The sequence below is a fragment of the Pseudophryne corroboree genome, chromosome 1, assembly GCF_028390025.1.
Source record: "Pseudophryne corroboree isolate aPseCor3 chromosome 1, aPseCor3.hap2, whole genome shotgun sequence".
In the NCBI taxonomy this organism is placed as follows: Eukaryota; Metazoa; Chordata; class Amphibia; order Anura; family Myobatrachidae; genus Pseudophryne; species Pseudophryne corroboree.
In genome coordinates, this window is record NC_086444.1 from 185,846,098 (window position 1) to 185,870,135 (window position 24,038).

A 24,038-nucleotide genomic window follows, 5' to 3' on the forward strand; every position below is an offset into this window, starting at 1 on the left:
ATGGAGCTGCACTTATCTGAGGCGGCTCCATCGCAAACAAGTACGCCAGGAGTGCATAGAGATGCTCCTATTCAGAGCGTCTCCTTCCGGGCGCGCAGACGGAGACGCTCTCCATTCAAGTGAACGTAGATGGAAACGCTGAGCCCTAGGCGTGCCTAGGCACAGACGGAGCCACGACTACTGTGGCTCTATCTGTATGTAAGCAGCTTATTATTCTAATAAGGGACACCATATGATCTGGTCATTTGACCTGACAAACCAAATGCAGACCCAGTCATTCATGAATGGTCCTGCCCAAGCTGAGCTGCTTTAAACTTTAAATTAAGAGTTACTGTACAGGATTTTCCTATTAATGCAGATCTTATATATATATATATATATATATATATATATTTATTAACGTTGTTGATGATAATCATTGTCCTTTGTCCTTTAGAAAGCATTGACATAGGGTTCTATTTAATTGATTTGATAGCTTGGAAAAACTTAATTTTCTGACTTTTTTAGGACAAATCTGGATTCGACCTATTCAAGTCAGTTGCCATTTTTCCGACTTGTCAGAAATTCCGACTTTTCGGAAACCACGTGGAACGGTGGATTAGATATGGATCCACGTGTTTTGCCGGATTTGTGGGCATTTTTGACAGGTTTTTGGCCCGTTTTCAACAATGCCGACTTTAAAAAAAGTCAGATCGCATTCTCGAAAACGGGCTAAACCTGACAGAAATGCCCGGAAACTGAATAGTGCAGTGTTGGATCCTCTCCATCGGGGAGGATCCGACACCAATTGAATAGACCCTATAGTGTGTTACACAGCACTATACAGTATATTGAAAGTTTTGTGCAAATACATTTATTGTATTTTGGGGTAACTTGATACAAGGTAGCAGAATAACATCAAAGGCTATCATCAAAGGTAGGTTTGTTTTTCACCATGGACTTTCCCTTTTACCAGCTGTGTTAGTTATGTAACTAAGGAACTATGAATATGAAATTATGGCTCCATCAATGAAAATATTGTTCTTCTGAAACAATGTAATATTAAATATGATTTTTTCATCTTACCTGTAAATGTGGGCTCTTCTTCTACTGCTCCTGCTGAAAGAATATACAATAACATAAGTATATGTATAAGGTTAACACATACTTAGCAAAACAAAGGAGCAAAGTGCTCAAACGAGTAAAACAGAATGATTTAAATATAAATTTTTCTATATATATATATATATATATATATATATATATATATATATATATATGTGTGTGTTACTATTAGGGGATATAATACAGTAAAATAAAATAAGATAATAATGTGCCAACCTGCAATCCTGGCTCACAGCTTTTTAATGTTGTGTTTTGGGTATGTTTTATCTAATAGATTACATATAGTACAGATGTTTCAGATATAAAGTACCAGACTGAAAAAACTAATATGTAAACACCTGCAAGAATTGTATTTTAAACAAACTAAATATAATAATTCTGTGTGCTTGGATTCCTGCCAAATTTGGCAAGCTGTGATTATAAAACTATGTGTTTAAGGAAAAAACACTTTTTTCTTATCACTGTAAATACTTACTTAAACAAAATGAGTTACTCAAAATAGTAAAGTACAACAGAATAAAGCAGCATGATTGCAAATTGTACAGAATGTCAGATTTTCTGTTTTGTTGAGTTCAGAATGTATTCCCCTAGTTTACTCTTTATACACTGCACTAATTACTTGTGGGAATACTGTACACTATATACATTTTTATTTATTTATTTATTGTAAGCAAAATAATGTTTAATTATACTATAAAATTATTAAACTGGAAGAGTCATCAAAGTGTCTATAAAGAATAAAACTAAACAGCAATTGTTCCAAATAGCCAACCAAACGGCTGGTTAGAATACATATTGCTCAATGTATGCTAACAAGCAAAACTGGATAAATGCAAAACAATAGCAAAAAATGAGAGTACCCAACTGGATTGGATTTCCAGCATGTTGGATCTGACCAACTTCTAACCAGCAGATATCATTCCCTTTGTTCAAGTTAACAGGAAAGTGAACAATATCCTGTCCAACAAAAAGATTTTCACATCACAGCAGTAAGTGGGCAATGTTTACCTACAGTACTTCTATTGTAAATAAATTATTTATATCTCAAAAAATGGTTGTGTATCTCCTCTGCTATATCTTTCAGCATAGTGCTGGCTGCTACACAATCAGGGGTCTCCCCTGCCATTAGCTATAGGGCTAGTTATACCCAGGAAGGAAAAGCCTGCACACATTTTTGTAGGCACGACCCCACTGGGCAGTCAGCCCTATTACCACTGGTTTGGGGATGGTTGGAAGGGACCAGGCTGACAAAGCCTATTGCTGGTTACCCTACAATCAGGAAACCTGCATCAGTTGTTTCCCTTATTTTGGGGTAACCAGCTCTTGGCTGGAAAGTAAAGATTTGGGGGATCCCCATACATTTTTTTATTATTTATTTATTTTATACATCTTTCTATCTATCTATCTATCTATCTATCTATCTATCTATCTATCTATCTATCTATCTATCTATCTATCTATCTATCTGTCTGTCTGTCTGTCTGTCTATCTATCTATCTATCTATCTATTATTAATTAACACCTGGTGGTTGAACTACTTCTGGCCATTTTCCAGATGTCCAGCTCTCTATTTAAATTTGGCTATGAATGCATGGTTAGAAAAGATTTGCGAGAAATGACCTTTAGAGGCAGAATATTGGGCATATCTGATAATAAAGTTGGTAGTGTATGGCCAGCTTAAGAAAGACAAAGATGTGTATCTATACGATGTCTACACATGCTTAGCCTTCCATAATGATGATAGTGGGAAGCTGTTAAAAAAACTGGTGCAAAGGAAAAATGTGGCATTTCCCATAGTAATCAATAAGATTTTATAATTTTATAATTTTAGAATATAATTATTTTAATATCTTAAAAATAATATTTTGCCTCTAGTATTATTGGAGACTATTTTACAATTAATAAAATTCAACACCTAAATAAGACACTGCAAACTATGGATGATACTCAAATCTACCTACATGTATTCTCCCCAGATTTGTCACCATCTGTATTGGTCCATGTCACTGAATGCCTTTCCAATGGCCAGTAATATCTACCAACCCGGTATCGCTATCACTGTTGCTAACTCAACAATCAACCCTACCCCACAAGCTCGCTGCTAAGGTGTCATTCTTGACTCTTAACTGTCCTCTGTTCCCCACAATCAGTCTCAAAATCATGTTACATACATCTAAAAACCATGTCCAAAATACAACCATATCTTACACAAGACATGCAAAAACCCTAATCCATGCTCTCATTATCTCCCGCATTGATTATTGCAACAGTCTTATTACTGGTCTTCCCAAAAATCGTCTCTCACCACTACAATCTATTTTGAATGCAGCTGCGAGGCTGACCTTCCTTGCCAACCATTCATCGACTGCTGACCCTCTTTGTCAGTCCCATTGGTTACAGATATTCTACTGTACCCAATATAAAATACTTTTACTTACACACAAGCCTATTAACCAAACGGCATCAACATATATCTCTTCGCTCATCTCAAAATATCTCCCTATCTGACCTCTCTGCTCCGCTTAGGATCTGCTTCTGTCATCCACTCACATTACTCACTTCCATGAATAATAACACTTTTTCTCTAGTCTCCAAACCTTCAAGCGTTCCCTGAAAACTCACCTCTTCAGACAAGCTTATCAAATTCCAGACCCACCCAAATAACCTTCAATGGCCCCCTATCGAATTACATCCCCTCCGTACAGTCCACACGTAACCTCAAATAATTTGTCTTTCTTCACTTTAACATTCTCCTGACCCTTGGCCAGCATTGCTGTGTGATCATATCATAAGCCCATCAAGAACCTTTGTAATCAGGCTGCAGCATTATGCAATAGGTAGCACCTGTCCTTGTGTAGCAATGCCTATTTGCCTATAGATTGTAAGCTTGTGAGCAGGACCTTCCTACCTCTATGTCTGTCTGTTATTACCCAGTTTAATTCTTTTACTGTGGTTACAATTGTATGCTGCTATATAAGAAACTGTTAATAAATAAATAAATAATACATTGATTTCATGATTCATAGATGGCAAACATACACAGCTGTCACATACTGCTAAGGGATCAGTACGAGATCCCGCCGGACGGGATCCCGGCGGTCGGAATACCGACACCGGGATCCTGACTGGCACAATCCCGACGGTGGGGCGAGCACAACACAGCCCCTTGCGGGTTCACTGTGCTCGCCACGATGTGGGCACGGTGCCTCGCTACGCTTGGCACACTAATTTATTCTACCTCTATAGGTCTCATGGACACCCACAGAGGGGGAATATGTCGGGATTGTGCCGGTCAGGATTCCGGTGTCGGTATTCCGACCGCCAGGATTCTGTCCGGCGGGATCTTGACCGCATCCCACTGCTAAATGTCCAAAGAGGCTAACAATTTGTTATTAAAGATAATTTTATCTTGTATTCAGCAACCTCATCAGTTTTAAGCTAAAAATGCACAATGTACTAAATAACCCTAAACATCATAAAATTTAATGATACAAAGGGTATCTTTTTATTGAGTTTTGCAGCAAAACAACGGAGATGTCCACTTATGTCTATACACTAGACTCCAAGAGACACCAAGTTTGTGGAAAGAGGAACTGAGTCATCTGTCACCAGTGGAGCATGTCACCTCGAGACCATTACTCTAAATTGTATGAAAGTTACAGTAATATATAAAACCTATGTGAAAGTTATAGAAACTTTTTATCTTTAAATTCATATAAAGATTTTTTCAATATTATTAATACATATAATCCTGTATATACTTATTCAAATAGAAAGCCATATTTGGATATTAGAACAATAATAATAAGACACAATAGTTCCATTCTATAGGGCAAGCTGACTCCCTGTCAAGACCTAGGGGGTAATTGAGGACAGATCGCTAGGCTGCTTTTTCTCACAGCTTGCGATCAGGTCCGAACTGCGCATGCGTATGCACGCCAGATCCGTTTCTTGCAGCGGGTTAGGTGTGCATTCGCACGGGGCAACCGCAGCGGCTCTAAGTCGCTCTGTTTGGCTCCCCCTCCTCCCCATCATTACTATTCCGCCTAGGGGTCAGGGTTTTGTGCAATAACGCGTTTGCATCGTGACGTCCGCCCCTCAGCGCAGTACTGATGTCGGGGAGGATGGGGAGAAAGGACACGACGGGAGACTGAAGAGGCGGACAGGCGCGAGATGAACGAAGAGCGGGAAGCGGGATGAAAGATCTCTGGCTGCCGGATGCTGCTGCAGTGCAAACGTAAGTATAGCTTTTTCTTTTTTTTCTCTCTCTGTCTCTCTTTGTTGAAGGGGTCTCTGCCTGCTATAATGTGTAAAATGGGGACTCTTGCCTGCTGTAATGTGTAAAATGGAGACACCTGCCTGCCGTAATGTGTAAAATGGGGACACCTGTCTGTCGTAATGTGTAAAATGGGGACTCTTGCCTGCCGTAATGTGTAAACCGGGGACACTTGCCTGCCGTAATGTGTAAAATGGGGACACCTGTCTGCTGTAATGTGTAAAATGGGGACACCTGCCTGCCGTAATGTGTAAAATGGGGACACTTGCCTGCCGTAATGTGTAAAATGGGGACTCTTGCCTGCCGTAATGTGTAAAATGGGGACACTTGCCTGCCGTAATGTGTAAAATGGGGACACATGTCTGCCGTAATGTGTAAAATGGGGACACCTGCCTGCCATAATGTGCAAAATGGGGACACTTGCCTGCCGTAATGTGTAACATGGGGACACCTGCCTGCCGTAATGTGTAAAATGGGTACTCTTGCCTTCTGTAATGTGTAAAATGGGGACTCTTGCCTGCCGTAATGTGTAAAATGGGGACACTTGCCTGCCATAATGTTTAAAATGGGGGCTCTTGCCTGCCGTAATGTGTAAAATGGGGACACTTGCCTGCTATAATGTTTAAAATGGGGGCTCTTGCCTGCCGTAATGTGTAAAATTGGGACTCTTGCCTGCTGTAATGTGTAAAATGGGGACTCTTGCCTGCCGTAATGTGTAAAATGGGGACGCTTGCCTGCTGTAATGTGTAAAATGGGATCTCTTGCCTTCCGTAATGTGGGTATTTAATGTATCAAGGACATTGCGGTGTGTGGCATAACATGGTGCAGGGGGCATTACTGTGTTGGGCTTAATATGGTAGATTTTTTTTCCTATGGTGGCCATGATCTGTTGGTGCAGGGTCAAAAACTGGGGTGTAAGGTAGTCTTTTCAGACGAGGCCACACCCATTTTAATGGGACCACGCCCATTTTAACGAGGCCACGCCCCTTGCCGAGAGCGTGTGCGCTTTATATATCTAGGGTGGGGGCGGGGGGCGCATTTTTAAATCTCGCACTGGAAGCCAAATTGGCTTGAAACAGCCCTGTGCACCGCAATGCGAAGGCACGTTGCACGGGTACAAAGCGGATCGCAATGGGTTTGTGCGACGGATCCATTTGCCCAGGAATTTGAAAGGAGATTGACAGGAAGAAGCCGTTTGTGGGTGGCAACTGACCGTTTTCAAGGCTGGGTTGGAAAAACGCAGGCATGTCCATGCGTTTGCAGGGAGGGTTCCGGACGTCAATTCCGGTCCCGGACAGGCTGATGTGATCGCATCGGCTGAGTAAGTCCTGGGCTGTGCAGACACTGCACAAAATCTGTTTGTGCAGTTCTGCTATGCATCCGAATGCACATTTGCACAGCTAAAATACACTCCCCCTGTAGGCGGCAACTATCTGATCGCAGCAGTGCAAAAATCTCCTGCTAGCGATCAGGTCTGAATTAGGCCCCTAATGTCAAGTTCTGCAACTACAGTATGAAATAAAAAAAAAGATAATGTCTGATTAATTCATTCAAAGAAAATATGCATAGAAAAGCCAAAAATGAAAACAATGCTACAGTCTGGGCCAGTGCTACACTTTCAATAACCTGGTGGTGTCCTGGGAGCCATAGGTTAGGTTGGCAGCTGCTACTTAATGTCAATAATGGCATGGAAGAGTGGCACTAGATTATATCATATCCCATGACCATGCACAATGTATTCAACTTTCTACAGAGGAAAAGCAGATAGGTTACCCATAGCCACCTATGGGTAATTTATCCACTTGTCCTCTTTCGAAGCTTTGATTCATATCCCCCTGAAGCGGGTGGGACATAAAGCTTGAGGATGGTAGCATTACTTCTGACATATGTGGGGCGTCCTCATCTGAGGGGGAAGGGAAACCACCAAGGACAGAGCTTCTTACCAGTCTTCAGTATATTACAAGCACAAAGCTGAGGGGTAATAGCTAGTGACCGCTCCATGACATACATCATATATCCTTTATCTGTGTCATACTTACTTTTGCACTCTCTTATCTGGGAGAAGCGTAGAAAAGAGATGCAGCTGACTGGAGGTTGGGGCAGGGCCCAACGCTATGTATTAGGTTGATTAAGAGAGAAGTATGGCCAATATGTAGTGATTTTCATAAAAACACGCTATACTGGCCTCATCCCCTCGATTTGTGACATTATCCTCCCCATAGTGCCCACTTTGCTAGGAATTGGGCAGGATGTGGGAGGGCTGCCTACTCTACTGGGAGTCCGAGGGACTGCCTGCAAACTTGGGAGAGTATGATCTGGGTATGTCCTCAACAGTTCTTATCTGGATAACAGACACAACCCCACGTACTTCTCCTTATTTACCAAATGTTTAATCATCCCTAATTCTATAATGCTGATAGTCTAACAAAAGTCATCAGGCAAAATATAGGACATTGATTGCAATACTGTAGGTCTGCAGTACATTTTATTCTGAATTAACAAGTATTTAGTAATTTTACGTATAACTAGAACTTCACAAGTATTAATTAATTTTCTATAGTCGTAAGTGAAAAGTCCATCTGGTAAAATACTGTAGCAACAAATCAAATAAAGGGGTCTATTCACTAAGCAGTGAAAAGTGTGGAGAAGTGAGCCAGTGGAGAAGTTGCCCATGGCAACCAATCAGCACTGAAGTAACATTTATAATTTGCATACTATACAATTGTACGGAGCAGCTGATTGGTTGCGATGGGCAACTTCTCCACTGGCTCACTCCTCCACTCTTTTCACTGCTTCATGAATAGACCCCATATCTTACATTACACAGTACTACATTAATGTGCACCTCACTGCATCTTCCATTGGCTGGCTCATTATGTATACAATATACAGCTGTATCTGAATAAACCACATCTATCAATGACATTAATATTATTAAGAATTCATAGATGTCATAAATGACAAAAAAAATTGGAAATATTTTCACAAATATGTTGACACATACTGCATTTTACTTTCCCTATGACTCTACTGTAAAATGTTATTCTCATTATATTCTTACTAATCCAGACTAATAGATGAATTGCAAAGCAACTGGGTCAAACGCACACAGATAAATCACATATCATGTATTACAAGATGATTAAGTATGATAACGCTATCTGCTGATGCAACACATTTGCACTTTATTCCCTTATCCCAACATTCTCTTTGTACTGTCTTTGTAGAGAAAGCCGACATGTCTTTAGGAAGCCAGTTAGAGACACAGCTCAGCTACTCTGCACAAATACAGAAAAATTGCCCAGGAATGTAAAGGAAAAAAAACACAGAATGATGGCAGATTTAAATACATATTTATACATCTATTTCACATTTTCCAGTAGGTTATCTTATGCATTTGGTAGAAACTGACTTACTGATAAAGCACTTTAGTAAAATACCAATTTATTTTTTCTTTTATAGCGTTCATGTAGCGCATGAACAGACTGTTCAGCCGCATGGATGTCAGACAGTTGCCTGTATTATAGGGCCTACTTTATAGTCTTTCATGTCTTGATCTATTTCTCAATTATAACGTTCCCATACGATTTTATGACTTTTATTTCTTTGAGGCTTAAACAGCAGTGAGGTTCTTCATCATTAGCATATTATGCAGTATATTCACTGTCATTTGTTGTAGGTAATAGCTAGTTTCAGTTTTTGATTGCCATGTTATTTACAGGAGGGAGCAGCTTCAAGCAGAGGAAACGAAACAAAATGTCTCAATGAACAGAAACAATGTATTATTGAGCTGACAAACCGCTCACGGACAGGCTGAAAATGCTATTGAGCTACTGAATAATGCCGAAACTGTATGGAACGAAAAAAAGCCAGAATAAACAAACAAAATGAGGAAAGGCACTACAGATGGGATGATATCTGTATCCCGGCGCTTGGGATGCCGGCAGTGATAATACCGACATTGCCATACCGATGTGCAGAATCCTGACACCTGGTAGGTAAGTAGCCTAAACCTCCCCATCTACCCCCCTAACCCTAACCCTCTCCACCCCGCAATCTGACCTTAACCCTCCCTGGTGGTGAATAACCCTAACCCCCCCTCTACACACCTCCCTAACACTCCACTATTAGTGCCTAACCCTATCTCCACCTTCTTAGTGCCTAAACCTAACCCTTCCTCCCTCCACAGCCTATCCCTAGCCCCCCTTCTTACGCAGCGTAACCCTAACCCTCCCCGTTGGTGCCAAACCCTAACTCTCCCCCTGCAGTCTAATCGTGACCGTCCCCCCTTAGTGCCTAACCCCCACTTCTTAGTTCCTAAACCTAACCCCCTAACCTTCCCTCCCTGCAGCCTAAACCTAACCCTTCCTCCCTCCACAGCCTATCCCTAGCCCCCCTTCTCACGCAGCGTAACCCTAACCCTCCCCGGTGGTGCCAAACCCTAACTCTCCCCCCGCAGTCTAACTGTGACCCTCCCCCCTTAGTGCCTAACCCCCACTTCTTAGTTCCTAAACCTAACCCCCTAACCTTTCCTCCCTGCAGCCTAAACCTAACCTCCCCCATCCCCCTACAGCATAACCCTAAGCCACCCCGGCATACCTATGATCAGGATTCCGGCAGTCAGGATTCCGGCGCCAGCATTGTGATCCATGTCAGGATCCTGGTGTCAGTCTTATGACCAGTGTCAGGATTCTGGCATCTATATTCCGAATGCCGGCATCTGGGATGCCGGAATGCTGACCACATCCCCTACAGATATTCAGGATTAGCAAATGTAGTATTTATCAAGCACACAATGATTGGTAGTAGCTGATTTCCACTTCCCCACTCTTTTCATTGCTTGATACATACAATCATTAGAGGCAGCTTTTCATCTGAGAACATTCCAATTAGGTCCTACATCTCACGCATTAAGCCCCAGAGGGTGCACTTAACACAGATTTTTCCTCGCAGCCTCAAGAGCTGTGAGAAAGAATCCAGGGTAAATACACGCTCTGGGATTTACCGTTTACTGCACTGGGAAAATGCTAAAAAATGTAATAGCCCCAAGCATTAAACCCAGAGCTTTACCTGTGTGGTAATCACCACAGGTAATTCAGAATGTCCATTAGTATCTCGTGGGATCAATCAGAACTCCCACCCCAATGGAGTTATTTTTATTATTATTATTATTATTATTATTATTATGATAAAATTATTTGCACTACATAAATTTGCATCTAAATTCGAATACAGTAAGTCCTTACCAAAGTGATGCTCGATGTAAAGGGCCATAGTTCAACAACCAGTAGCCTGGAGGTTGTGTTACAAGATTGTGATGTGTCATGTGATTTGTCATATCATTTGAGGATATAAATGGCTGCTCTGATGCCTGTGGCTGAGTTCGGCTATCTTATTATTTTAATATTTGGAGTTATCCGAACAGCAAGTCAGAGTTCCCTCGAGTTGATGATTCCTTTCCCCTAGAATACTGATGACCAGTACTTACATCTGGCGACTTTCACAAGTGCAAGCTGGAGGGTAAACTGGGAGCCCTGACTAACACTCTCTTTAGGGGTAGTGAGCTGAGAGACATGTTAGAGACAGTGTTCTGAGAAGGAAGCTTCAGGTCTTATGGGGATATGTATAAAAATACAGTAGAGTAGCAAGGAGAGAAGTTGTCCATAGCAAACAATCAGATTCTACCTATCATTATATAGAATGTACAGAATTAATGATAACTAGAGATTGATTGGCTGTAAGGGCATCTTCTCTACTTGCCCACTTTAAAAAGTTTGATAGATCTCCCCCTAAGTGAGAACAATGAAGAAGAGCACCATGGACACAGTGAGTACAATATACCTCCCAACTGTCTCTCTAGTTTTTATGGAACTGTCCTGCTGTCCTGCACCACAGTGTTGCAATGGGGAATTGGCACACAGATAAAGAATCCTAGGTTGCAATAATGTCAATGTATCTATTCAAAGAGGCTGTAGCTAGCAAAGGGATGGTAGTGTCTCCTGACAGAAATAACTCAGTTGGCAATGAGGGTCTCTTGGTTAAAAAAAACTCAGTCTCTTTCAGTTAATAATAACTCAGTCTTTCCCAAATGACGTATCTCACTTTGCACAAATAGCTCAGTCTCTAATGTCCCAACAGTGTTAAAGCAGGGGGATGGTTGGCTTTACTGATCCCTTGGCAGGGAATGACTTGTGGATATGGGGCTATGCTGTCCACACTCTTTACACTGTACAGCATGTGACAACTTGGATACTTGGGCAGGGTGTCTGGTCTGTCCTTGGCTTAGGTTACAATCAGTCCCAATATATTCACTCAGAACTCTAGGACAGAGGTATTCACTAGCTGGACCAATTTCAATGGCTCCTCACTGTTACAAGATGGCCGTAGCGTCAGTGCCTTTCACTAGGCAAGGCGGTGTCCGGTCTCTGGCTGTGACATCTCATACTCGCTCACCTGGCTCTCGGCTTCCCTGTAGCACCCTGCTGCTTCTACTCTGCAGAGCTGCTCTCACTGCAGCGTGACCCTGCGTTTGGCATCAGTTCTCAGCTCCTGCTCTGCTCCTCACTCAGCATGCGTCCAGCACTTCCAGACACTCCTCCAGACCCTTCTTCTTCTTCCTAACAAGGCTCCTCTGCTGCCAGACTGCCCTGTACAATCAGACATCAGTAACCAGACCATGTGATCGAACCAGGGTTCACAATTAACTCCTGCTGTAGCAGTGTTTCCCCTTTCTGCTGCGGACCTGTAGGTAAAACTTTAAAGGGGCACACACATTTTCTGGGGTGCCACTGAAAGTGATGGTGCTTTTCTCGACTCCAGTGGGCTGTAGGGGCTGCTTGAGTAATGTATTAAATTGACAGCCTTAAGCAGAGTTGTCCAGCAAAGGATCCCTCTTATGTTTGACTGGACAGTGAACTAGGGATAGCTATCGGTGTTACTTCCATCGATGGTCACCATAAATGTTATGGTGGGCAACTATTCTGTGCATTATCATCAATGGTTATCAGTGTGTATGCACATGCACGAAAGCTGTCGCTGTTTCAATGCGAGAGTCGGGGACGGGGCTGAGCTGTGAAGTGAATGACAGCTCAGCCTGTGAAAGAGGCGGAAGGTCCCATTCCCTCCTTTTACATACAGTGTAAGCGGTGGGGTCAGTGCAGCGCGGCTACCATCAATGCTGTATAACCATCTGGGTATACACCATCAATGAAAAAGTATTCAACATCGACCATAGACCATCAATGATTTTGAATAATCGATGGTTGATTGCCATCCCTACAGTGAATGCTGTCCTGAGCGCTAACAGTTTTAATAAATGAACACCAATTGGAACTTCTGAACGAAGATATTTTAGTGTGAGATTTCTTTGCTGTGTTCTATTAGAATATGACAGAAGGTACAGAATATGTTTGTTTTTATTTTATTTCTTATTTACTGAGATTTTGGATAAAGTTAGTGATTGAACTTTACTTCAAAATTGTGTTAGCGTTGTTGTTGTTTTCTGGGGGGTTTTAATCTCTTTTGGCATATTGCTGAGGGACAAATTCATTGTTCTTTTACTACAAGGACACCTGATATTGTTGATTACTTTGGGAGGAGGCTGCATGTGCTTGATCACCTCCACGTATTAATGAAGGGTTACATACGTTAACCCGGTAGGATGCCGACAGCGGGGCAAGCGCTGAGTCCCCTTGTGGGCTCGCTTTGCTCGCCAAGCTGCGGGCTCAGTGGCTCTCTGTGCTTGCCACAGGATCTATTCCCACTCTATAGGTGTCGTGGACACCCACGAGTGGGAATAGCCCCTGTGAGCCGGTATTCCACCTGTCAGCATTGTCGGCTGTCAGGATTTTGGCGTCTGTATCCTGAACTCCGGGATCCCGACAACCGGCATTTTAACTGCATCCCGTAATGAAGACCAGTGCACTTATCAACCAGGTTTCATTACAGCAGGGGGATTCCACAATATTGGTCTCTATTACTGTTGGAGATTTGGGACTGTCATCTTGTTGACTTTTTCTTTTCCAGCCCTATGATATCAGGACTGGTGGTAAGATTGAGAGGAAGGAGTTTGCCTTTAAATTTGTGGGTAAAGCTAAATTAGTCATTATTAAGCAGAATTTGGCTCCTTCTACACCTCTACTGTTGGTCAAAACTATTATGAACTTAATGGAATTATACTTTTAAAAAACTTTTTCTTGTGCTTTTTTCCATGCTAGCGGAAAAATGCTGTACATTACACTGATCCTTTACTCTGTCATACTGGCAGCGATTCTAATATTCTCGGGAAGGCTGGCTCCACTGAATGAATAACTTGCTGTCTAAGTTTTGTGAATTGATTAATGAGCATATGTTGGGGATTTCAAATTGCTGCTCCAAGTGCAACAGAATATAAATGCCACATTGGAAGTGTTCTGCAAACAAACCGGAGCCAATATGCCATTTCACAGTGGTGTACCAGCGAAATAAGTCACAAGGCCATCTACCTGTACAAGTCCATTTCATGCCAATGGTTTCCTCTTTACACAAGCCCATTCAAACAGAGAAATATCAATTACCTGACATGACAGCTTTTTTTTATACAGCTTAGAAACTTTCCACTCCCTGTAACAATAGGGGTACATGACATGGTGATGGTGATGAGGACATAAAAAAGCCAAATACTGTATATATTTAAATGGCAGATTTCTAATTCATTACAACAATAACACACAGTTAAACCTATAAAAATATGGGAACAAGGAATAAATGACTCTGTCATTTTGGTTTTCATCAAATAATTGTATTAAAGACAAGAATATGCAGAAAGTATTGTGCGTCAATCCATGGAATAATTCATAGGAGACTGGGTTGTATACTGTCAATTAATATAATATAAAGACAAATTGACTTTATGCAGGTTGTATTCTGATGGAAATTTCTGAAACATAATAGAAGCATTATTCATATTGTATGTGTAAGCAACTCGCACAATTTAAAGTCAAGTGCTGCCTGCGTTGTACGAGACTTTGCAGTAGGTAAGATTTAGAAGACCTACTAATTTATTATACCGTATGTCTCCTTGCAAAAAATGATGTGATTTTATTTTTTACCTCTTCCGGCTCTACACACAGTAACCAGACCTTGATGTGTGGACAAATCATTTATAAATAAACAATAATAATAACATATTAACAGGCAAAAAAGCCTAAGGTGGTAGAATTGCAGAGGTGGGAAACTGTTACTTGTTTCATCGTCATTATTAATATGTATGCCTGCCAGTGTAAACAGGGAAATAAAGCTTTTAATTACTGGTAGAATAAATAGATACATTCTGTACAGATAGCAGATAGTTTGGTGCAGGGATGGACTGGCCCACAAGGGAACAGGGGAACCACTGCCTGTGGGCCCACCTCCTTCTCTAGGGATCAGGTTCCAGCATCACTTTATACATTATACATGTTACATTACGCTGCACAGGACTATGGTGTATTTTCTACAGTGCATTGCTGCTATTAATGTGGTACATTTTTATGCATACACTAGCTGTGAATATATATTTATCAACGGGACAGAACGATGCACTCTCTATGCACTCTGGCCCCACTCCCACTGAAACCTGGCCACACCCTTAAGCATGGGCCCTTACATCAGCATTCCCCAGTGGGCCCTTCATGCCTCAGTCTGACCCTGGTTTGGGGTAATCATAGGGCTGGAAGTAAGAGCAGCACTGGACAGCAGGAAGCAAGATTTTGATGATGTGTTTTTTCAGCTAATTGTGTCATGTAGGAACGGGAAGTAGTTAAAATACCGGCAGTTGGGATCCCGGCGGTCACAATACCGATGCTGGAATCCCGGCATGCGGTGAAATGCCGCCAATGGAATACCGGTGACACAGGCTGTTCTCACTCTGTGGGTGTCCACGACACCCATAGAGGGAGAATATAACCTGTGGCGAGTGCAATGAGCCACCGTGCCCGCAGCATGGCAAGCAGAGTGAGCCTGCAAGGGGCTTTCTAGCGATCACCCCACTGCCGGCATTCTATCTGATCATGACAGCCGGCATCCTATCTGCCACTCAATCATATGTATCCCATACGTATCCCATACGTATCCCGTAGGATGACAGCCCTTCACCCCAGTCCCATCAAAAATACTTATTAGACTCCTGGGCATTCCAGAAGAGTACTTTGGTGTGACACAAAGCTGTATTTCTGTGTATCCTGCCCTAATCATGGAAGTTTTTCAGGATTATGTTGTTTTTCTAATTCTAAACTGAGAATTTTTCCCCATCACCCTCCTGGCAAACCTTTGCATCTTGGAACATGGCTAGACACAGTGGTGTATCTATAATGGGTACAGGGTATGTGGTCAGTGGTGAATTTCACATTAGGCATGTGAGGCATGTGCCTAGTGGTGCCACTTGTTGGGGGGCGGCACTTGGATGGAGTGTAGGACTGGGGCATAAAGGGCCTATCAAGGAATGTAGTTCTAAGGAACCAAGCTTAAGGGGTGTAGCCAGTCACCACAGAGGGACGGGTGGTCTTCAGGTTGCCAACTATCGGGATCCCAGCGCACAGTGTACCGGCGCCGGAATCCCAACAGCCGGCATACCGACAGCCGGCATACCGACAGTATTTCTCCCTTGTGGTGTCCACGACTCCCCTGGAGGGAGAATAAATAGCGTGGCTCGCGTAGCGCGCCACCGTGCCAGCAGTGTGGTGAGCGCAGTGAGCCTGCAAGGGGCTCATTTGCACTCACCACGCTGTCGGTATGCCGGCGGTCGGGCTTCCGGTGCCAGTATGCTGGTCGCCAGGAGCCCGGGCGCCGGCATACCATAGCACACCCCAGAGGGACATGGCCAACCAAGAGTGAGGAATTACAAAGAACAGGGTCCCTTTATAAAGGAGGAACAGGCGTGTGTCAGGACCACCTACTTTTATTGGCAGGAGGAATAAACTTTGTATAGTTCCTATAGAAACAAACCAAGCACCCAAGTTCATCCATAATCCTGCACCACTAAGTTGCTGACCCCTAAAGGAGGGAGTGAGACCCTTAGGCAGTGGGGCCCACCAGGGATTTCCCCTGTATACCTGTGGGCCAGTCCAACCCTGCTTAGATGCTTGTTCCAGTACTGTCAGTACAAAATTTACCAGTAACTATGAAATATTTCCACTTTACTGTACCATACACTGTCTTGAAGAGTAGAGACAGATATGGCATGCAGAGACTGCCCCTATAAGTTGTCCTACTTAATAAATATGTATACATAATTAAAAATAAAACAAAATGTCATAGTTCATGCCTTTTTTGATTATTATACTAAGTTGCTAATCATTAAATGAGGGCTAATAACCAAACAATTAAAATAATAGAATTGAGCAGAGGGGGGCTGCCATTACTGTTGTGCTTAGGGGCAGCCTGACCCCTACATTTGCCCCTGTATGTGGTGCATACAGGGCCCACAAATTGTGTATCCTGCACCCAGGGCCATCTCAACATACTGTATAGGCACATTGGGCAGTTGTCCAGGGCATCACAATTCTAGGGACCTTCGAGCAAGGGTGAGCAGGGCCGGGGTCCATATGCTCTCCTGGGCTAGTGCCTCTGGAGCTTCTTGGGAGGCAGGTAGAGAATGCTGCCCAGCTGTTCTCACTGTAAATTACACACAATTAGAACAGCCAAGCAGTATTCTCTACTTGCCTCCTAGCCTGCAACCAGAGAGTGGATTGCTGTCAGCATGCTGATTGGTGGATGGCTGGAGCTATCCACCAATCAGAGTGCTGACAGCTATTCACTGTATGGACACAGCAGGGTCCGCAGGAGGGGTAGTTTATGATTTTTTTTTATTCCTGTGAATGGGTGTGTAGGTGCCCCAATGTATGTTTTTCCCAGGGCCTACTGGGTCTGCCTGCATCCCTTAAATATACTTACCTTGTGCAGTGGCTGCTGCAGAAAAACCTCCAAGAAAATGGCATGTCAACATGACTAAATGAGGCGCTCAGACACAGCACACGGGCCCCTTCCCCTACAAAGATGTCTCTGGCTAGACAATGAGCTATAGTACTATGGGAGTCATTCCGAGTTGATCGTAGCCCTGCAAAATTTTGCAGGGCTACGATCATGATAATAGACATGCGGGGGGACTCCCAGCACAGGGCTATCCCGCCCCGCAGAAGTGCAAAAGCATCGCACAGAGGCGATGCTTTTGCACTTTTGGAGTAGCTCCCGGCCAGAGCAGCTTTAGCGTGCTGGCCGGGAGCTACTCGTCGCTCCCCGGCCCGCAGCGGCTGTGTGTGACGTCACGCAGCCGCTGTGGCCCGCCCCCCGCATGGTCCGGCCACGCCTGGGTGGGCCAGACCGCGCCCCCTTAACGGCGGGTAAACGCCACCATGCCGCCCCCTCCCGCCCACTGACCGCCTCTGCCTGTCAATCAGGCAAAGGCAATCGCAGGGAGACGACGGCCTTGGGTCGTCCGGCATGCTCCGGCGCACTGCAGCACCGGCGCAAGCGCAGTACCGACCCGATCGCTGCGCTTCAAAAAACTGCAGCGAGCGATCGGGTCAGAATGACCACCAATGTTTCTGATCTGTATCACAATAAGTTGTGAACACTTTGAACACTTTGCTAAATGCAGTTTGTATACTTTTAAGATATATTACAGCATATATTTACTGCTGTGGCTGTTTTTGTGTTTCTGCATGAAGTTAATCATCTTAATTGTAATATTCATGAGTACAGTACTAACAAAAGTGTGAAAATCCCACGTACTGGGAGAAATGTGATGATTTCTGAGACACATAATGTACTGTGGCATCATCAGGTTCTGCCAGTTTACAGCACATTGTCTCTGAATATGTATATGAGATTAAGGACTAGTCTGAGATTTAATGACACTTGACAGAGTCTTATAAGTGATAAACTTATGAATAATGTGTATGTTAATATACTGTATATCCCATATAATTATACTTTATCACTTCAATTTGTTCCTTTCATGACTTTGACACCACAGAAGATTGCTCTGTTTGTCTAGTAGCTACTGTATGTAACCATCTTGCACAATGGAAAGTTTTTGATAGTTTCTAAATAATGGGTCTTCAGATAAAATATCCCATACATGTAATCATTACAAATAAATATTATGGGGGGTATCCGATTAAGTGCCATTTTTTCCACCATTGCAGGCATTTTTACCCATTTTTTAATCAATTTTCGCTCTTGCCGTTTCACTTTTTTTCCCCATTGAATCGGCATGGGCAAAAATTGCTCCAAAAACAGGTGAAAATGCCAGTGAATTCGCCAAAACATGTGTATCAGCAGCAAATTTGCCAAAACACGTGGTTTCTGCCAGTGCCAGATTTTTCGACCAATTGAAAAAATGCCATGGGCATTGAATAAGTCGAATGTAAATGAAGCCTTAAAATTGGCGAAAAGTGCAGTTTTTTTAGTTTGGTCGAAAAAAACTGCACTAATTGAATACCCCCTATGTAGTAATAATGAGGTAACACACAGGTAGTGGAGTAATAAGCTGGATATATATTGTAGGTACCTCTGTGGTAGTGATGTGCGATGAGATGTATGGCTGTGGAGGCACACATGGAGATGGGTCTGAGTGCTGGGAGCCTGTCTCACCCCCTACTCATTGTAACTCTTCACTCACTACACTAAACTACAGTGTCCATTGAGTTTCCTACCTGTGTCTTCTCTTGCTGCTGCTGACTGAGCTCTGACTACAGTCCACTTCCTGGTCACATGACACATCCAAGTGTCCATCAGTGCACAAGGCACACCCCTACACTCAGAGGCATGCCTCTATTGGCGCACTTTCTGTACAGCGTTACTGTCTGTGGTGTGGCCCCACCCCCAGCTCTGCAAACCAGTGTCTGACTGTAGAACCAAGGCAGAGCTGTCAATGCCTCATCTCTCATCTCCCTGCAGTTCCAGGGATCGCCACAAAACTGGTGAGTGTTAGCTATAAAAAGGATTACAATAAACAATGAAGATGTTTATGTTATAAATATCTCCTTTGTATTTATTATTTATTTCAAGTTTCTTATATAGAGCAGCATATTCCATTGTGCTTCACAATTTGTATCATTTTAATAGTTTTTTTTAATAAAATCTCAGGGGTTTGACAGGGATCATGACAGTCATGACCTTGACCTGCCTTGAGGCACTGCCCATAGAAACCATCTGAACAACTCTGATCTTCTCTCCCCTACTCTTGACCCAAAGGCCCTGTAGGATTACACCGCAGGCAGTGAGGCAGGAACAATGCTTAGACAAGTCAGGCCACAAGGGAAGTGTGAGGACTTTGAATAATTACCTGATTTTTGTTTATCAAAGAGTGGAAAGATTGAATGTAAATTTATTCCTTCTTAAGGTGGGTACACAGTGATAGATATATCTGCAGATCAATTGATCGGCAGATATATCGTCCATAGATATATCTATGGACGGATCAGGCAGTGGGGGTGATTCCGAGTTGTTCGCTCGCTAGCTGCTTTTAGCAGCATTGCACACTCTAAGCCGCCGCCCTCTGGGAGTGTATCTTAGCTTAGCAGAATAGCAAACAAAAGATTAGCAGAATTGCGAATAGAAATTTCTTAGCAGTTTCTGAGTAGCTCCTGACCTACTCACAAATAGCGATCAGTTCAGTCAGTTTCGTTCCTGGTTTGACGTCACACACACGCCCAGCGTTCGCCCAGACACTCCCCCGTTTCTCCAGACACTCCCGCCTTTTTCCCTGACACGCCTGTGTTTTTCCGCACACACCCATAAAACGGCCAGTTTCCGCCCAGAAACACCCACTTCCTGTCAATCACACTCCGATCACTTCAACGATGCAAAATCTTCGTTCTGACGTGAGTAAATCTGCTAAGTTTTGAGCTAAAATACTAACCGCATGTGCACTGCGAACCATGCGCATGCGCATTTTTGCCTTAATTGCTCCGTTGCGAAAATCGGCAACGAGCGAACAACTCGGAATGACCCCCAGTGTACTGTGCATACACACTGCCTGATCCGTCGAGGACTGACGTCATGAACTGGGCCCAGTTCAGCTGTCAACCACTGCCGGCCGCCGCAGCATGTGTACAGGCGGCCGGCTGGTTGCCTGTACACACACAGCGATGTGCCAATATATCGGTAGATATATTGCCCGTCAGCTGTGCTGCAGGCCGACGCGGTATGTCTGTGAACGACGGAGTTCACAGACATATTGCCTGTACACACTGGCTGACGGACCCGCGATATATCGGCCATTCAATAGAATGGCCGACATATCGGCCAGTGTTTACCCACCTTTATAGAGGTATACATGGATTAGCAAATAAAAAATAAATATTGGTTCTTTTCATTACTACAATAAATGAATCATCTACAATGAATGATTTAATCTAGCACAAGCTCCACACAATTGTAAGTCTTCAATAAAAAATTAAATTTCACCAAATTTAATGAAAAAATACTAGGGGCTAAACGTAATAATCTCCAAGTTACCGGAGGAGCAGGACTGCCCATTTTATTAAAGCAGTAATCATTTGCAGGGCAAAACCAGGTTGGGTTTGCTTTGTAAATGACTGTTGCTTTAAAAAAAAAAAAAGTATGTGGTCTGCCTCTGTAACAATGCATATCCCAAGGTCAGTGGGGTGCGGTGGGGTGAGGCAGGTGAGGCAGAGCCTTTCCTGTCATACTTACGTTTGTACCAGAGTTTTGATTGTATAAAGTATATGAAAAATACAAAGAATATGTTTGAAATATCATCTTTGCATTATTCTAAACATTTTTATAGCCAAAACTTTGGAGTAAAAGTCTATGGCAGGTGAGGCAGTGCTTATCTTTTCTGCACATCTCTGATCAAAACTCACCAAATTTCCAGGAGTTTATTCTGCTGCACCTGTGTATAATGCCCACATGTATATACTGCTGCACCTGTGTATAATCCCCACATGTACGCTTTGGCTCATATTTTGTGTGTAAATCTGGCTCTATTGCTAGCTAGTGCCTCCTTAGCCTTTTAGCTCACCGCACGTCCCTGAAGGTATGTCCCTGCAAGGGGAGATGTGTCTACATGATTACTGTTGACATGGTCAGTGTCGACATAAGGACAATGTTTACAGTCTTGTGTCAACATGAATGCCGACATAACTGTCAACATATCATACCACACTCAAATAACAATGAAACATCCCCAGCAACTAGAAGTTTACAATATACAAAAGATGATTATATGAAGTTTTTGGAATGAAGAGACATCTGAGATGTGTAAAATGTCCCTTGCTGATTTAAAGATCTAGAGCAGGAGTATTCAATATGTGGACACTCCAGCTGTTGTAGTACTACACATCCCAGAATGTCCTGCCACAGTTATGCAATTAAATTCAGTGCTAAAACTGTGGGAGGGCGTGCTGGGATGTGTAGTTCCCCAGCAGCTGGAGGGGCCGCAAGCTGAATATCCCTGATCTACAGAGTATTGCTTTGTTTTATCCCTATTAAAACAAAAAAGCTCCACAAAACGGTTTAGTTATAATTCACCAAATATAATTTGTCTTTAGGTGTAAAGTAATGTTTCTTTATTTGTTTTCCTTAAAAGTTTATCCATGAGGGATGCCATCAGTTCATTACACTGACAGCACAGCCGAATATTCTAATCTACTTTGTTCCATTAACAAACAGTTCTGTGTGTTATTCAAGGTTCCCGAGTCTGCAGGGCTTTGGGAACGGATTCTTTCCAAGAGAGCTAAAATGAAAGTAAAGCCAGATAATTCTGTTCAGCTCTATGACTTCTTCCAGACTGCCGATAGATTTGTACTTTGCCCAAATCCAATAAAGATATTACTTGAACATTTTTTATAAACTACAAGATACATTTAATATAGCCTATAGATTAATGTCTCCCCTGGCATAACGCAGTGATATATATTAAAGATGTAATTATCAGACAGCAATTTATAAAGCAAAGATGAATTCTACATTAAAAATAAACAATTGGGGATGGATGCAGATTTAATCGCAAGACGGCTGTAACTGCTCCCATATTTCATGCTTAAACTAAATGCAACTACTGTAACCTGTACGCAGATCCATTACAGGGCATTAATGCACCCAGTGCCAGCCCCGCCCCCTTTGCACATAATGGCATGATGCCAAGCATAGGAGGCAGGCCAGTCAGCGCGGAGAGTCTAGGAGACAGCTGTATACACAGCAGGATGCCTGCCTGTAGTTTCCAGGACCAAGGGCCGTGGCGCAGCGCCAGAGCACTGCACAGTGTGCGGCGGAACTGGTTGCATACCCCTAGTCACAGCACTGCCTGACTGCTTCTCTGCAGCTATGATATTTGCCTACTTTTGAAAAAGTATTTTAGGGAGATTGTGAAATCAGTTCCTATGCACGTGCTGCTGAAGAGGGAAAGTACTGCTCCATCTGAGAGGTGTGTCATAATGTTGCCTTACATCCAGCTGAAAATGACTCCAAAACATTACACTGATTCAGAGGTGGACACAGTCCACGTGGCTGCTGTAGCAGTGGAGCTGAGAATGTATACAAATGGCGCAGGAGCGGTCTTTTGTAAAATGATGCCCTGCCGGCTTCTCAGAACCAAAATATCAATTGGAAAAAAAGGTGTACTGTAATTACACATATGTGCAACTATGCATTAACCTGGTATTCTGTTAACATGCCGGCCGGGATGTAATGAAGCCCGAGATCGGTGGCCGTGTGGGATGCCGGACGAACTCGGATGTTTTTTAAAGGGGTCAATCAAGTACAAGGCTAAACCATGCCTTGTACATGATTGCCCCTTTAATGAAAAATCCGAGTTCAGCCAGCATCACGCACAGCCACCGATCTCATACGTCATTACATCCCGGCCGCACTATCTCAAATTTGTTTATCTGTCAATGTAGGCTGACCATATTATCCCTTTAACCTGGGACAGTCATGAATTACACAGGTTCTGTGGCTGGCTAACTACAAGCCTGCATTTCACCTGGTTTTAAGCAGCCACAGAACCTGTGTAATTCATGAGTCTCCCAGGTTAAAGGGATAATATGGTCAGCCTAGTCAATGCCCATTGCCAGCCCTTTATGGCTGCAAAAATCACTTGGGTACAGCATGGACAACTCAAGTGCACTCTGATGCTCTCTAAATGCAGCTTTAATAAATTTATGTACAATGAACGAAGCTTGTATAGGCTTAAAGTCACTGACACACTCTGAATTCTGCTTAAATAGAAATGTGCAGAATGGGTCTTGCTCAGACACAGAACTCCAAACATTGGATGTACATTAACTATTGTGTTTGCATTTCAAATCCCAGGTCAATATATATATATTATAGATAATTGGGGCTAAATGTAATAGTGTGCAAGTTCTAAAAGAGTGTGACTTTAGCTCTAAACTTTTTATAGTTCACACATGTAATAAGGTGTGAGAACATGCAAACTCACATGTTTCTTGCATTCCGCAACTCGCATGGCTAAAACTCACATCTAGATCTTTTCCCATGGAAAACATACAACTCGACCAATGTTATATGGTACGAGTTGGAAACTCGCACTAAAAACCTTATCAAAAACTCGCCTAAAAATAGACTAGCTCCTGACAGATGAGTTTGACAGAAGCCTGTACAGTCAGTGAGATCTGTGCATGTTTTTGTTTGTAAAAAGAGCTGAAAGGGT

At 42.9% G+C, this 24,038-nt stretch overlaps 1 protein-coding gene across 7 annotated transcripts in view; it reads right to left on the reverse strand.

Moving 5' to 3' along the window:
• EDIL3 (EGF like repeats and discoidin domains 3) overlaps positions 1 to 24,038 on the reverse strand; it is a 1,054,167-nt gene that overhangs the window by 760,673 nt on the left and 269,456 nt on the right. For 6 of the 7 annotated variants that reach the window (XM_063963959.1, XM_063963960.1, XM_063963957.1 and 3 more), the window contains one exon: positions 1,066 to 1,098. The exons of the other annotated variant lie outside the window; for it this stretch is intronic. In XM_063963959.1, coding sequence (XP_063820029.1) covers positions 1,066 to 1,098 — 33 coding nt within the window. The remainder of the gene's footprint in view (positions 1 to 1,065; positions 1,099 to 24,038) is intronic. 7 annotated transcript variants of the gene reach the window in all.